This window comes from Neofelis nebulosa, chromosome 12 (assembly GCF_028018385.1).
Source record: "Neofelis nebulosa isolate mNeoNeb1 chromosome 12, mNeoNeb1.pri, whole genome shotgun sequence".
NCBI lineage: Eukaryota > Metazoa > Chordata > Mammalia > Carnivora > Felidae > Neofelis > Neofelis nebulosa.
In genome coordinates, this window is record NC_080793.1 from 88,937,241 (window position 1) to 88,951,476 (window position 14,236).

General features: G+C 35.9%; 1 protein-coding gene across 3 annotated transcripts in view; it reads left to right on the plus strand.

Moving 5' to 3' along the window:
* Window positions 1-14,236, plus strand: part of JAK2 (Janus kinase 2) — a 118,100-nt gene that overhangs the window by 90,143 nt on the left and 13,721 nt on the right. For all 3 annotated transcript variants that reach the window (XM_058695842.1, XM_058695843.1, XM_058695844.1), the window contains 7 exons: window positions 109-236; window positions 976-1,114; window positions 2,822-2,973; window positions 3,130-3,280; window positions 4,114-4,247; window positions 12,687-12,876; window positions 13,941-14,065. In XM_058695842.1, the coding sequence (XP_058551825.1) occupies window positions 109-236; window positions 976-1,114; window positions 2,822-2,973; window positions 3,130-3,280; window positions 4,114-4,247; window positions 12,687-12,876; window positions 13,941-14,065 (1,019 nt within the window). The remainder of the gene's footprint in view (window positions 1-108; window positions 237-975; window positions 1,115-2,821; window positions 2,974-3,129; window positions 3,281-4,113; window positions 4,248-12,686; window positions 12,877-13,940; window positions 14,066-14,236) is intronic.

Consider the following 14,236-nt stretch of genomic DNA (forward strand, 5'->3'; position numbering starts at 1 on the left):
TTACCTATAATACTCATATATTATAAATATATTTTATGACATTTTAAAATTACATGTATTTTTATTGTATTTGTACTTGAGCCTTATTGTTTGTATATTTTAATGCAGATATTCTGGTTCAGGAGTTTGTAAAATTTGGATCATTAGATACATACCTGAAAAAGAATAAAAATTCTATAAGTATATTATGGAAACTTGAAGTGGCTAAACAGTTGGCATGGGCCATGCATTTTCTAGTAAGTAATAAGTGTAATTTTTTATCAAAAACATTCTGTCTTCCGAAGCAATGTAGAAAGGATCTTGACCCAGGAACAAGAAAGAAATCTGTGAACGAACGTTGAGTCGTTTAAAAGAATCTGTTAGTTGGTGAAAGAGATTATTTTAGGCATATATTTATTTATGTAAAATCATTTCTGAAAGAGTTTTGTCATCCTATCTCTTAAAAGCGCTGGTAGACAATCTGTAGTTTGTGTCAGTTGGGTTTAGAGAATCTCATAAAAAATTACGCAGAAACACGTTCTGCCAGCTACGGATAGCAGAAAATCCCTGCAGAAGATACCTTGTTATAGTAGCTGCGGACAACCGGCCCTTACGTGTGGTGAGAAAGCAGCACTGCCAGAATACCAGAGGGGCCGCCGGTGGTCGGGCCCCCCAGAGAGCACCCGTGTCCTGCCGCTGAACAGGAACAGTACTCATTACTGTTCAAAATCGCAGCTTTGGCAAATGAAGTGGAACTGAGTAATTTTAAGATCTTTTTTTCATCATGGGTGCAGATTGGTGTGTCATTTGAAAAGTAAAACAAAAAGCACAGTGCTGCCGTAAAACTTTCTTTTATGTCGAAGCACGCTTCCAAATTAATGTTTATTAGTTAATACTGCCCTATTTTGTTCGTTTAAATCCATCTGGGGACTTTGGATATACTAAGTGTTCAAATATTTGTGGATTGATATTTGAATGTGCATTTAACTTTGACAGGAAGAAAAAGCCCTTATCCATGGGAATGTGTGTGCCAAAAATATTCTGCTTATCAGAGAAGAAGACAGAAAGACAGGAAATCCTCCTTTCATCAAACTTAGTGATCCTGGCATTAGTATTACAGTTTTGCCAAAGGACAGTAAGTTCGGCAGGAATCTCATTTAACTTTTTTTTCTTTTTGATTTTTTTTGTTTGAGTACAGCTGACACACAATGTTACATTAGATTCAGGTGAACGACATAGTGATTCCACGTCTCTATTTGGACAGTGGTACAAAAAGCATGTTGTTAATATTTTTCTCAAACTCTTGTATTGACATGTTCTTGATTAATAATAAAATTCAACTACCATTTTTAGCAATCCAAATTAAGTTATAGTTACATCCCAGTCTCCATTTTTCCTTTCTTATATGCATGTTATCATGGACTGTAAAATGATTTTTTTAAACAGTTTTAATCCCTGCTTGTATGGAAGTTCAGATTTTATCCATTTTTTAATGTGAAATTTTCTGATATATTCTTTGAGACACAAATAAATTATCTAAATTTTTCTTTCCTTCAGTCACTAAATAAAATTTGAGAAGACCTATTACCTACTTTGAGATCTTATTTAGTTTAATTATTCAGCTAATTCTGACTTTTTAAAACTTGAAAAAAAAATCTTTTGTGTTTGTTAGCTTTCTATTTAACAAAGTAAAAATTTCAGTCACGTGGTTGAAAGGAGTTTTCTTGGTACAAATAATGTTGTAACTGTATTTCATTATCTTAGCTAGTTTCTCTAATTGAACGTACTGGATGTAGGCTGTCAGTTGATCAACATTTGCGCCTTGATGTATCCTATTTGAGCCAACAGTATTGAAACTTGATAGCTTCTCTGACAGTAAAGACAGACAATAAGGCGGAAAATGTTATAGGATCTTAGAACCTATATTAAGGGAAATTTCATTCTTTGGAATGGAAATTAAGGAGAAAATTTCTTCATACGGTGAAAGAGAAAGGAACCTGTACTCTTTAATCTCTTCATTAGCAAAAATACTCATATTGCTTTACCAAAATATACTAAAAGATGCAGCAGATTATCCTTCATTCTTCTATATCATTTTATTTACTTTTCTATTTATCCATAGCAGATTACCAGAAGGTGGATTTAAAAGTGCTGTCTCCTTCCTTGGATGACGGTTTTCTGATGAGGTCAAAAAAGACCCTAGCACCTTTACTTGTGAAATTCCATGATCTTAGCAGAGACTACCTGTATCAATTCCGTATTCAGAATATCTTGGGATAATTAAGTAATTCATCTGTCTGTTGGTCCTTGTATTTTCGTGTACAAGTTGGAATTGCCACTACTCCTGAATCATTAGCTCAGAATGATGTTAACGTTACCTTTACTATTAACGCATTGTAAAGAAGTACAAAAATCAAAAGGCAATTTAGGACAAGTGTTATGGGAAAAAAATTTTATTGAATGCACAACTCCTAGGAAGGGTAGAGAGAGTTGGACACGAGTTGAAACACTATGGCTCAATGAAAGGAAGTTTAGTTGACCACAGTTTGTTGTCTAAGATTCTAATTCTCTCCATGCTGCTAACAAATTTTGTGACTTTAGGCAAATTATTCAGTTTTTATGGGTCTCAGTGTTGTCATTGTTAAAGCTGAGATAATGAATTAGATGCCCTCAAAGGTCCCTTGTGGCTCGTAAATGTGTACATTTGCTTGTGTGGTGCACACAACTCACAGCCACGCAAAAAAGACCAGATTATCCAAATCAGTTTGAAATTATTTGCATATTAAAGAATCATTTACTTGTGGGAACTATTTAACCATACTTCATTGCTATCATTTCAAAGTTCTTCAGGAGAGAATACCATGGGTACCACCTGAATGCATTGAAAATCCTAAAAATCTAAACTTGGCAACAGACAAATGGAGTTTTGGTACCACTTTGTGGGAAATCTGCAGTGGAGGAGACAAGCCTCTGAGTGCTTTGGATTCTCAAAGAGTGAGTTTATATCCACTGTGAAGTTGGACTTACTTTGTGACCCTTGATTTTCTTTCCTATGATTTGATACTTTTTAGCCTATCTTATGTTTAAAAAAAAAAAAAAAAAGCTTGATTATCACATTATACAATTTCTCATCTGGTTCTTTCATTATAGAAGCTCCAGTTTTATGAAGATAGGCACCAGCTTCCTGCACCAAAGTGGACAGAATTAGCAAATCTTATTAATAATTGTATGGATTATGAACCAGATTTTAGACCTTCTTTCAGAGCCATCATACGAGACCTTAATAGTTTGTTTACTCCAGGTATGTATTGATGGAATAGTCTTACTGCTTTTCCGGGTCCCCTTTCTATCTTCATAGTTTTTAACAAATCTTTACTAATTTTGTAATCCCTTACAAGAAGTTCCTCGATATCTTTTTTTTTTTTTTTTTTTGGTCTTAATTTTAATTCCAGTTAGTTAACATACAGTGTTATATTAGTTTCAAGTGTACAATATAGTGAACATTGATGCCTTTTAGACTTAGTCTCTTATGTTCATATGACTTTTCCTACTTTGTACGTATTCTAGTTTTCTTGATTCAGCAGTCTCTCCATTTTTAACAGAGGCCTCTTCAATAACCCGGTTTTACTTTACCAATTAATGAATGTATATTGTATAAGTTTATTTGGCTTATTTGACTTTTTAAAAGCAATTTTTCTTTTTTTTTTTTTAGCTATATTTTATAGTTGAGTGGTTTTCTAAACATGAAGTAGGTTTGTTTTTATTTGCCCACTCCGCCTTTAAAATATGTAGCTAAATGTACATATATCTGACCCATAGGTATTTCCTCTTCCAGTACTACTTACCATTCTCACCGCAGAAGTCAAAATAATATAATCTTACTTAAAAATACTACTAAAACTGCCTGTTTTTAGCAAGTAATTTTCCTTTGCAAAAGTCTTTTTTGAAAGCCTATTAGGTTATGGGTAATAAAGACTTTGTTAATATAGTTTAAACTGTTAGAGTTGTCCTGTATTAATTTGTATTTAGTGTTTCTAGATCGTTCTGATTATTTTGGTTAGCTTGTATACATACCTTTTAACCCAGACAATGTAATCTGCCAGCCCACAGTACTCATGTACTTTCTCTCTCCAGATTACGAGCTATTGACAGAAAATGACATGTTGCCAAATAGGATAGGCACCCTCGGGTTTTCTGGAGCTTTTGAAGACCGAGACCCGACACAGTTTGAAGAGAGACACCTGAAATTTCTACAGCAGCTTGGCAAGGTGAGGTGTCAGAGTTTTTTTTACATAGCTAACGTATGTATCGCTTCTCGGCCTTTTGGCTAAGATCAAGTGTAAAGGGTTAACGTATAATCATAGAACATTTTATTCAGAGAATAAAGGCTTTAAAGATTCTCTAATTTTCACTTTCCGCAAAATTTTAGGAAGTGTCTATAGAAAAAAGGCTTAGTCATCACATGTTGGAGAAACGCCGTGTTCAATAAATAGCTCCTTTTACTGAAGAACCTCTCAGAACTTTACATGTAGTGTGCATTGAACATCTTTAAGAGGATGATAATTAGTATTTCCCCTATTGATTTGACCGTGGGAGTCTTTCTTGGTAGAGGCACTTCAGTTATGCAGTAGAGAAAGGAATAACTAAGTAAGCCTTTCTACCTATCTCCTTTTCTAGTCGTATCAGGAAGAAATAATCTGGCTGACTGGACCATGTTCGTTAGCAAGACAGTCTTCTATCTGCTAAAAGTCACACAGTCATACATAGCCTACATATTTTAAGTAAGACCAGGAAAAGCTTAGTTCTTTACAGGTCCAATTAAAGTGGTAAGCTCTCTTTCTTCCCCCAAGCTTGTTAGTGTAGAGTTCTGTACCATGTGGCTTACAAATTGGAAATAGAAGATGTGGGTATTTGGGGTGTATTCGTGATCTGTTTCTGTGTAACAGAAACTGCAATCAAGTTGTCGCCCAGGCCTTGCATTCTCATCTGAAGGCTTGACAAGGGCAAGATCTACTTCCAGGCTCGCTCACATGGTTATTGACAGGCTCAGAATATCTGCCTCCAAGCTCACTTATGTGAGCCTTCCTGCAGGGCTGCCTCACAGCATGGCAGCTGAGAGCAGACACCCAAGGTGGAAGTCATGGTCTTTTTATAACCAAATCTCAGGGATGGCATCTCATCACTTTTGCCGTATTCTGTTCATTTTAAACGAGTTGACAAATTCTGCCTACAGTCAAGGGCAAGGGATTATAGAAGAGCATGAATGTCATAGGTGGAGAACATTGGAAGATAACTTAAAGGCTGCCAACCGCACTGGGCATCTTGGCCACACCTCTGTGTTGACAGCATCAGTTTCTTGGTAGTATGCAGTGTGTCCACACTTAATAAACCTTTCGTCATCCACTCCTCCAATTCCCCACTCCTAAAATTTATCTGTGGACAGTTCAGAAAGCGTTGTCCAGAAGAGTTTGGGAAACGGTGCTTTAGACTTAGTTAACCTCTTCATTTCACAGTGAGAAAAATTAAGGTCCAAAGAAGTTAAGTAACTTGTCTGTGGTCAAACAACTACATAGTAGTTGTGAGATCAGAACCTTTCCCTATTTCTATTTACATGTTATTTCTGCTATCTCACGCATATATTTGATTTTGTTTGAGTATGCTTCAGTTTTATTGTCGTCTTCTATTTTGTCTTTTTGGGGCAAATCATACACTGTGAAGACATAAAGAAAATAATTATTTTATTCTCACCAGGGATTACATTGGAAACAATAAATTGCTTATGGAAAAGGCAGAAAGTATTGTAATATGACTTACATATTTATTACTTACATGTTTGTGGTTGAATACATCTTGATTTATTGTTAGTCATATGCAAATATTTTCATGACCAGACATATTAGTCATTAGATTAGTAACATGGTCACTAGTCACAAAATCATGAAAACCTTGAAATTATTTTTTCTCTGTTGTTCTGAACAAGCCACTTAATTTCTTTCATCCATAGATCCCCTCTTTTAATGTGAATTATTTTATCTCCCAGAGATTGTTTTTTGGTAGACTGTACAGAAAGTTTTGGAAAATAAAATGCAACTTACTTGAAGTAAAGGGAACAATGTGTAGTGAAATTTTATTATCTTCAGTTGATGTGGGTATTTTTAATAAGCTTCTTAATACTTATACTTCTGTATTTTCCCAGGTGTCAATATGAACGTGAATATACGAACATTTGTATGGATAATAAGGGCATTTTCTAGGAAAACAATGTTTCAAATTCCAAAATCCACTGTAGATTCCTTCACTTTAGGAGTCAGAAATTTTTAAGCCAGTGCATGAAAATCTAAAGGGTAATCTAGGAACCAGACATCATTGGGAGGGTCTGTGTTACTTCTAGTTGTTAGTTTTTTTCCTGAAATGATGTGGGGTTTTTTTTTTAATGTTTATTTTTATTTTTGAGAGAGAGAGAGAGAGAGAGAATGAATCTGAAGCAGGCTCCAGGCTCTGAGCCGTCAGCACAGAGCCCGACACGGGGCTTGAACTCACAAACTGGGAGATTATGACCTGCGCTGAAGTCGGACACTTAACCTACTGAGCCACCCAGGTGCCCCTCATGTGGCTTTAATATACAAATATTTGAGTTCTTACTAAGTTCCAGGTGCCCGACTGGTCACTATGGATATAGTATATAGCCATTGTCTTGGTAGTTCATAGCTTAGCTGGAGGAGGTGGATTGCAACTAACAGTGTGATAAGTACATTCACTATTTAAATTAAATTTCATACTGATCACAACGTCTAAAATTTTCATAATGTGTGAATTGGTACAAGTGTCAACATTGTAATTCATGTATATTTATGAACTATTCAAATATTATTTGAGATATCATATAGTTTTCTAATTAAAGATTGCTTTTTCATGTAAAATTCTATTAATATGGCCCTTACATAATTTTGGTTATTAGTTGTAAGAATTTTTAAAAAATAGGATACAACACTATGTTGTTATTCAGTACTCGATTGGAATTTGTTTAAAATTACCCAGAAAAGTGGTGCCTGGGTGGCTCAGTCAGTTCAACAGCTGACTTCGGCTCAGGTCATGATCTCGTGGTTCGTGGATTCGAGCCCCATGTCAGGCTCTGTGCTGACAGCCCAGGGCCTGGAGCCTGCTTCAGATTCTGTGTCTCCCTTTCTCTCTTCCCCTCCCCAACTCGTGCTCGCTCTCTCTCTCTCTCTCTCTCTCTCTCAAAAATAAACATTAAAAAAATAAAATAAAATAAAATTACCCAATAAATATTTCTAAGTCAAACAGTTCTGCAGTGAATTGTAGTATACTTACCTATACAAGAATATTATAAAATTATTTTCAGGAATATTATCTGACATTATTGGGGTATGTTTTGTTTTTTATACAATTCCTTATTATTCATAATTACCCTAAAGTCTCATTAATTTAAGCATAATTCATTCAATATTTGCATTAATTCAAATTCAGCTAGATTTAAGTATGTATGTAATTATGTTATTAAAATGTACTTTTATAAAAGAACACTTAGGCCTATAAATGTGATGCATCTACATATATTCATAGATGGGAGTTACTTAAAAAAAGTTTAAGTTAATATAACAAGCCTACGTTAGTTCAGTAATTACCTATGATTTACTATCCGCCTATCCAGACTATACTCTTTTATTTAAATTTCTGATTTCTTACATTATTTTCTAAAAGTAATAGATACTTGAACTTCCTTAAAAAATCATTATAGTGTTTCCCTCCTCATTTACCTTATTATATAATCCAAACTGTGTATTTCTCCTTTATTTATTTATTCTTTATTAAATATTGATGTGCTTTCTCATAGCTGGCGGTTGAGACTGATTTAGGGGTAGAAATGAATTAGGAAGTATAAACTGGGAGGTAATGGAGCAGTATTCTAACAGCCACACCTCCCCTTAAGCTTTCAACCATTTTTGGAAAATGAATGTTCCAGACAGCAAAGTGTGTACCTTCACTATCTTTTGGCTATCTAAACCACTATCATGGTTCATGGGTTCGAGCCCCTCATCGGGCTCTGTGCTGACAGCTCAGAGCTTGAACCCTGCTTTGGATTCTGTGTCTCCCTCTCTCTGCCCCTCTTCCACTTGCACTCTCTCTTTCTTTCCCTCTCTCGAAACTAAATAAACATTAAAGAATTAAAAATAAATAAAGTGATACAATAAATCTTAAAGTTTGGTTTTTAGAATCAGAACTTACCCTTACCCTAGATTCTGTCTGTGGCATTTGTGAGTCTCTCCCACGTCACCGGTTTTCTCTTCTTAAAACAAGTAAAAATATGTACAGACACACCTTTAAACTTTTAACCTAAGCATACTCCTAAATAAAAGAGAAAGAAATATTTGTGTTTAGTGTTTCCTTACATAGTGAGTGCCATATTAGTGTTACCTATGCCATAAAGATTTTCCTAAGATGTCTCCAGCTGTCATTAATTTTCCTCTCTTCTGGAAGCATATAGCATTCATACATTCATTGTCTCTCCACACAATTTAGCTTTTAATTTCAGTCCTTTGTTGTTTATTAGATCTTGGTGTATGGATATAATGAATATAATGAACGTATTTTAGCGATATGTGCTAGTATTTAAGAAAGAGACGTAACAAAGAATACATTAAAACATCGCTAATTTAGATGAGCAAGGAGGAAAGATCAGACTATAGAATTATAAAGTATATTTTCTTTCTTAGAGTGACTTTTTTCCGGTTATGAAAGTGACATGTATTTGTTGCAGAGTAATTGGAAAATACAGATGCATTTCTTTCACTTCAGTCTCCGTACACATACACACAAACTTTGCTTCAGAAGGGAGATCATTCTATATATACAATTTTCTCAGGGTGTCTGGGTGGCTCAGTCAGCTGAGCATCCTACTCTTGATCTTGGCCCAGGTCATGATGTCTTGCTGTGTGGGTTTGAGCCCTGTATTGGGCTCCATGCTGACAGTGCAGGGCCTGTTTGGGATTCTCTGTGTCTCTCCCTCTTTCTGCCCTATCCCTGCTTGCTCATGCTGTCTCTCTCAAATACATAAACTTTAAAAATTAAAAAAAAAAAAAAATAAAATAAATATATATATATATATATATATATATATATATATATACATATATATATATAATTCTCATTATTTTTCATTTGTTATATCAGGATTTTCCCATTATTAATATTCTTTTGAAACATAATTTTGTAAGTGAATATACTGTACTATATTTACAACATTCCCCATTATTGCAGCTTAAAGTTTTTTTCCTTTTGACTTTTAACATTTTTAGTTTTTTGTTAATTTAATTTTTTATTTTTTAAAATTTACATCCAAATTAGTTAGCATATAGTGAAACAATGATTTCAGGAGTAGATTCCTTAATGCCCCTTACCCACTTAGCCCATCCCCCCTCCCACAACCCCTCTAGCAACTCTCAGTTTGTTGTCCATATTTATGAGTCTCTTCTCTTTTGTCCCCCTCCCTGTTTTTTTATAACATTTTTAGTTTTTTACACAGTTCTTTGGATTTAACACTATTTTAAACATAATGTAAATTGAGGAGACTGTAAGGGTGACATTTTCAAAATATATTTACAACCGTATGTATTTCTCAGTAATTTAGTTTGTAGGAAGTTAAAGGAAAAATGGTATGGTACTTAGTGGTAGCATTTTTTTTTTCAGTTTTAAAGTTTGTTTGTTTATTTATTTGTTTATTTTGAGAGAGAAGGAGAGAGAGAGAAAGCGAGCACGTGTGTGCAAGTGAATGGGGGAGGAGCAGAGAGTAAGGAGAGAGAGAATCCCAAGCAGGCTCCATAATGACAGCACAGAGTCCCAGGCAGGCTCAAAGCCAAGGAAGCAGAACCCTGAGATCGTGACCTGAAGAAACCAAGAGTTGGACACTTACCCGACTGAGCCACCCAGACTCCCCTAGTGGTAGTTTTTTAATGTAGATATTTTCTAGCTGCATTTGACAATATAATATTAATTTCATCTTCGCTTATTTGAAAGAATTGATTGTTCAGTGGTCTAGCTATTTGCATTGCCTTATTGAAGCAATCTAAAACACCATCTCTACAAAAGTGCATATCACTTTTTCATTTTATAAAAGCACAATTTTTGGTGTACTGCATTCTTTTATTCTTTTCAATTAGCAGCATGGTAAAAATAGCCAAAGGAGTACTCAAGACTATTTCCATATTTTTTAAACCAACAGAAATAATGGTATATTTTAATATTCATAAAAAGAGTTAAGAAAATATTGTGAAAATTTTCTTCTGCTATCAGAATTCTAAAATGAGTATTTTTGTGATCTTTTATACTCACGTCCTCATATACTTCTATTCTTTACTCGTTGCCTCAGTTAAAACCTAGCTTTTTGGAAATCCTCTTTATTACCTATTACTCTCTGATGCAGATCTGGGACACACAGATCTGGACCCTGCTGCTACTTTTCCAAAGTTAGAATCTCCAGCATCATATATAGTCCTATGTGAATATGGTTAGTCTCTCCTCATCATTGGCCAACATCTTGGTTGGTAATCCACATTTCAAGTACTTTTGGTACTCCTTGTTTTCATCTTCACCTTACTCCTGCTATTATTTGGGGCATCCATTGAATACCTTTTTAAATTTCCCAATCTCAATCCGTGAACATGTTAATGAGTGCACTTTGAATTCTGTAATCCCTTATAATAATCTTACTTATGGAATTCAGACCCTGAAATCTCCCTCTTGACTATAACTTCGTATCTTTAGACTCTTCCCAACACATACATCCTCCTTTGGTGTCTTTGTCATTGCCAGTGTCTTTGACCCTTTCTTGTTCCTGAAGCCTGTGAGCCACCTTCTAGATCCAACTCTCGTTTTCCAGAGGAGGTACACCTCCTGTTACAGCAGTTACACTCTGCTTCCGCTGCTATCCACAGTGCTGTCACCTTCCCTCCCATGATTGTCTCTTTTAACTTTCCCCGTCATTTCCTAGTGCAGGAACAATAAAATTCTGAATTATTTTTTTCTATTTGTGTTTTCAACTCTCGAACACTGTTAAGAAAGAAATCAGATCAATAAACATCAATAAATGTTTATTGTTTCCATTGCAAATTGATTTCCAACATTAGCTGGTACTTAGGACTGTTTTAATTGATAGTTCTTTTATTCTCCCTTATTTGATTTCTTCTGTGGTGCCTGCCCATTCCAAACATTTTCATTCTCTTCTGGTTTCCTGTCCTAAATCTTTCTTCCCACACAGTGTTTGCCTTTACCTTCTTCTTCCAAAAGAAAGTAGAGGCATTCCAAATTTAAACAGTGAGATTGATTTGTGCCTATCAAATTGACAAAGATTTAGAAATATTAACAATGGTTAGTGTTGGCAGGAATATGATAAAATTGACATTTTTTCCACTGCTTATTAGAGCTTAAATCTAGTGAAGGTGACCCCTTCAAAAGTGTCTGCTGCAGGGGCGCCTGGGTGGCGCAGTCGGTTAAGCGTCCGACTTCAGCCAGGTCACGATCTCGCGGTCTGTGAGTTCGAGCCCCGCGTCGGGCTCTGGGCCGATGGCTCGGAGCCTGGAGCCTGTTTCCGATTCTGTGTCTCCCTCTCTCTCTGCCCCTCCCCCGTTCGTGCTCTGTCTCTCTCTGTCCCAAAAATAAATAAAAAACGTTGAAAAAAAATTTAAAAAAAAAAAAAAAAGTGTCTGCTGCAGCATGTGTGAAGGACCTTTGAAATGTCCATATTCTTTCAACTGCGAGTTCCACTTTTAGCAAATAAATCAGCCTTGTATTAGTCTGCTCAGGCTGCTGTAACAAAATACCACACACTGGGGGTTAAACCACAGATATTTATTTCTCATAGTTCTGGAGGCTGAAAGTCTAAGGTTAAGGTGCTGGCAGGGTTCAGTTTCTGTTGCGTACTCTCTTCTTGGCCTCCCTCCATATGGCCACCTTCCTGGCTGTGTCTTCATGTGGTAGAGAGCTCCGGTGTCTTTTCCTCTTCTTACAAAGGCACCAGCCATATCGGAGTAAGGCCTTACTTTATGATCACCTCTTCACAGGCCCTGTCTTCAAGTACACTCCCACTGGTAGTTAGGGCTTATCATAGGGATTTGGGGGAAACACAGACACTCAGTCCGTAACAGACCCTTCCTTGTTCCATCCAGCTCACTGACAGTGATACCAAAGGGTATATTGTGAAGAAGCAAAGATCATCCTGGAAATTAGTGATAGAGATTTAGGAATTATCTTGGCTTATCTTAATAAATCGTGTTCATGATTTGTTTAAATGTTTGTTTGAAGTTGTTTATATTTCAGCCTATAATTCCTTTTGAAGAAATCAAATTTATAGATTTACTATAGAAGAAGAAGCAAAGATCATCCTGGAAATTAGTGATAGAGATTTAGGAATTATCTTGGCTTATCTTAATAAATCATGTTCATGATTTGTTTAAATGTTTGTTTGAAGTTGTTTATATTTCAGCCTATAATTCCTTTTGAAGAAATCAAATTTGTAGATTTACTACCTACCTGTTGAAATATTATTTCCTTTTCTTATTCTGAAAGTTGCCTAATGTAAGCTTAGAGGTATGTCTGCTAATTCTAGCTACTGGAATTTCGCCTAATTAAACTTCATTAGTAATTTCTCTGGAAAACTTGAGATTTCTATCCTCTTGTGATGTGCCATTTAGGGCAATTTTGGCAGTGTGGAGATGTGCCGGTATGACCCTCTACAAGACAACACTGGGGAGGTGGTGGCCGTGAAGAAGCTCCAGCACAGTACTGAGGAGCACCTGAGAGACTTTGAAAGAGAAATCGAAATCCTTAAATCCCTGCAGCATGACAACATTGTCAAGTACAAGGGAGTGTGCTACAGTGCTGGTATGTTGCCCATTGAAACCTAGTTTGAACTCAAGGTATGTCCTTGGCATCCTGGGTAATAGAAACCTATAATGTCTCAAGGTCTGGACTTCTAATATGCCAGTGACCAAGGAGAGAAGTGTTTATGCCACTGCAGATTGTGCTTGGTGATTGTAGGCTAAATGTTTGTTTATTTTTGAGGGTGTGGGGAAGGCAGAGAGAGAAAGAGAGCATCTCGAGCATGCTCTGACCTGTCCGTGCAGAGCCTGATGACAGGCTCGAACTCACAAACCGTGAGATCAGGGCCTGAGCCAAAATTAAGAGTTGGAGGCTTAACTGACTGAGCCAACCAGGCACCCTTCTATGAAAATATTTTTTAAATTAGATACTTTTTTTGGGGCGCCTGGGTGGCGCAGTCGGTTAAGCGTCCGACTTCAGCCAGGTCACGATCTCGCGGTCCGTGAGTTCAAGCCCCGCGTCGGGCTCTGGGCCGATGGCTCGGAGCCTGGAGCCTGTTTCCGATTCTGTGTCTCCCTCTCTCTCTGCCCCTCCCCCGTTCATGCTCTGTCTCTCTCTGTCCCAAAAATAAATAAAAAACGTTGAAAAAAAAAAATTAGATACTTTTTGCTCATTACAGATGGGGAGAAAGGAAATTTTCATCAGCCTATTTGGGTTTGCAGAAAGGGTTCCATAAGATTAAACCATAACTATTTTAAAGCTTCTTTTCAAAACTTTATTTATTTATTTATTTATTTATTTTTTTTAATATGAAATTTATTGTCGGATTGGTTTCCATACAACACCCAGTGCTCATCCCAACAGGTGCCCTTCTCATTTCCTCAAAAAATTAAAAATAGATCTACCCTATGACCCAGCAATAGCACTGCTAGGAATTTACTCTAAACTTTTTGATTCAAAAAGCTTGTGTTCTTAACTATTACATCACTTAATTTATAATCAAGTTTTGTCACCTTAGACTCAGAGTTTATATATTTTTAAGTCATTTTTATGTATGTTTGTTTTCTATTATTTAACAATAAAATGTGACAAAGTAAAATATTGTGTTCCCCTTTGTATGTTAAAAGGCCGGCGTAATTTAAGATTAATTATGGAATATTTGCCATATGGAAGTTTACGAGATTATCTCCAAAAACATAAAGAACGGATAGATCATAAAAAACTTCTGCAGTATACATCTCAGATATGCAAGGTACTTAATATCCTGCCTATTGTTGTAAGTAAAGAGAACATGCTGAAGTAATTGTTACAAAGTCCTCTAGAGTTTTTCTTTGATAATTAAGGAAAGATATAGAGGAAAGACCATTTAAATTATTTATCTTTGTAAAACTTAGCTGAAATAAAAATGTTATTTCATCCATAG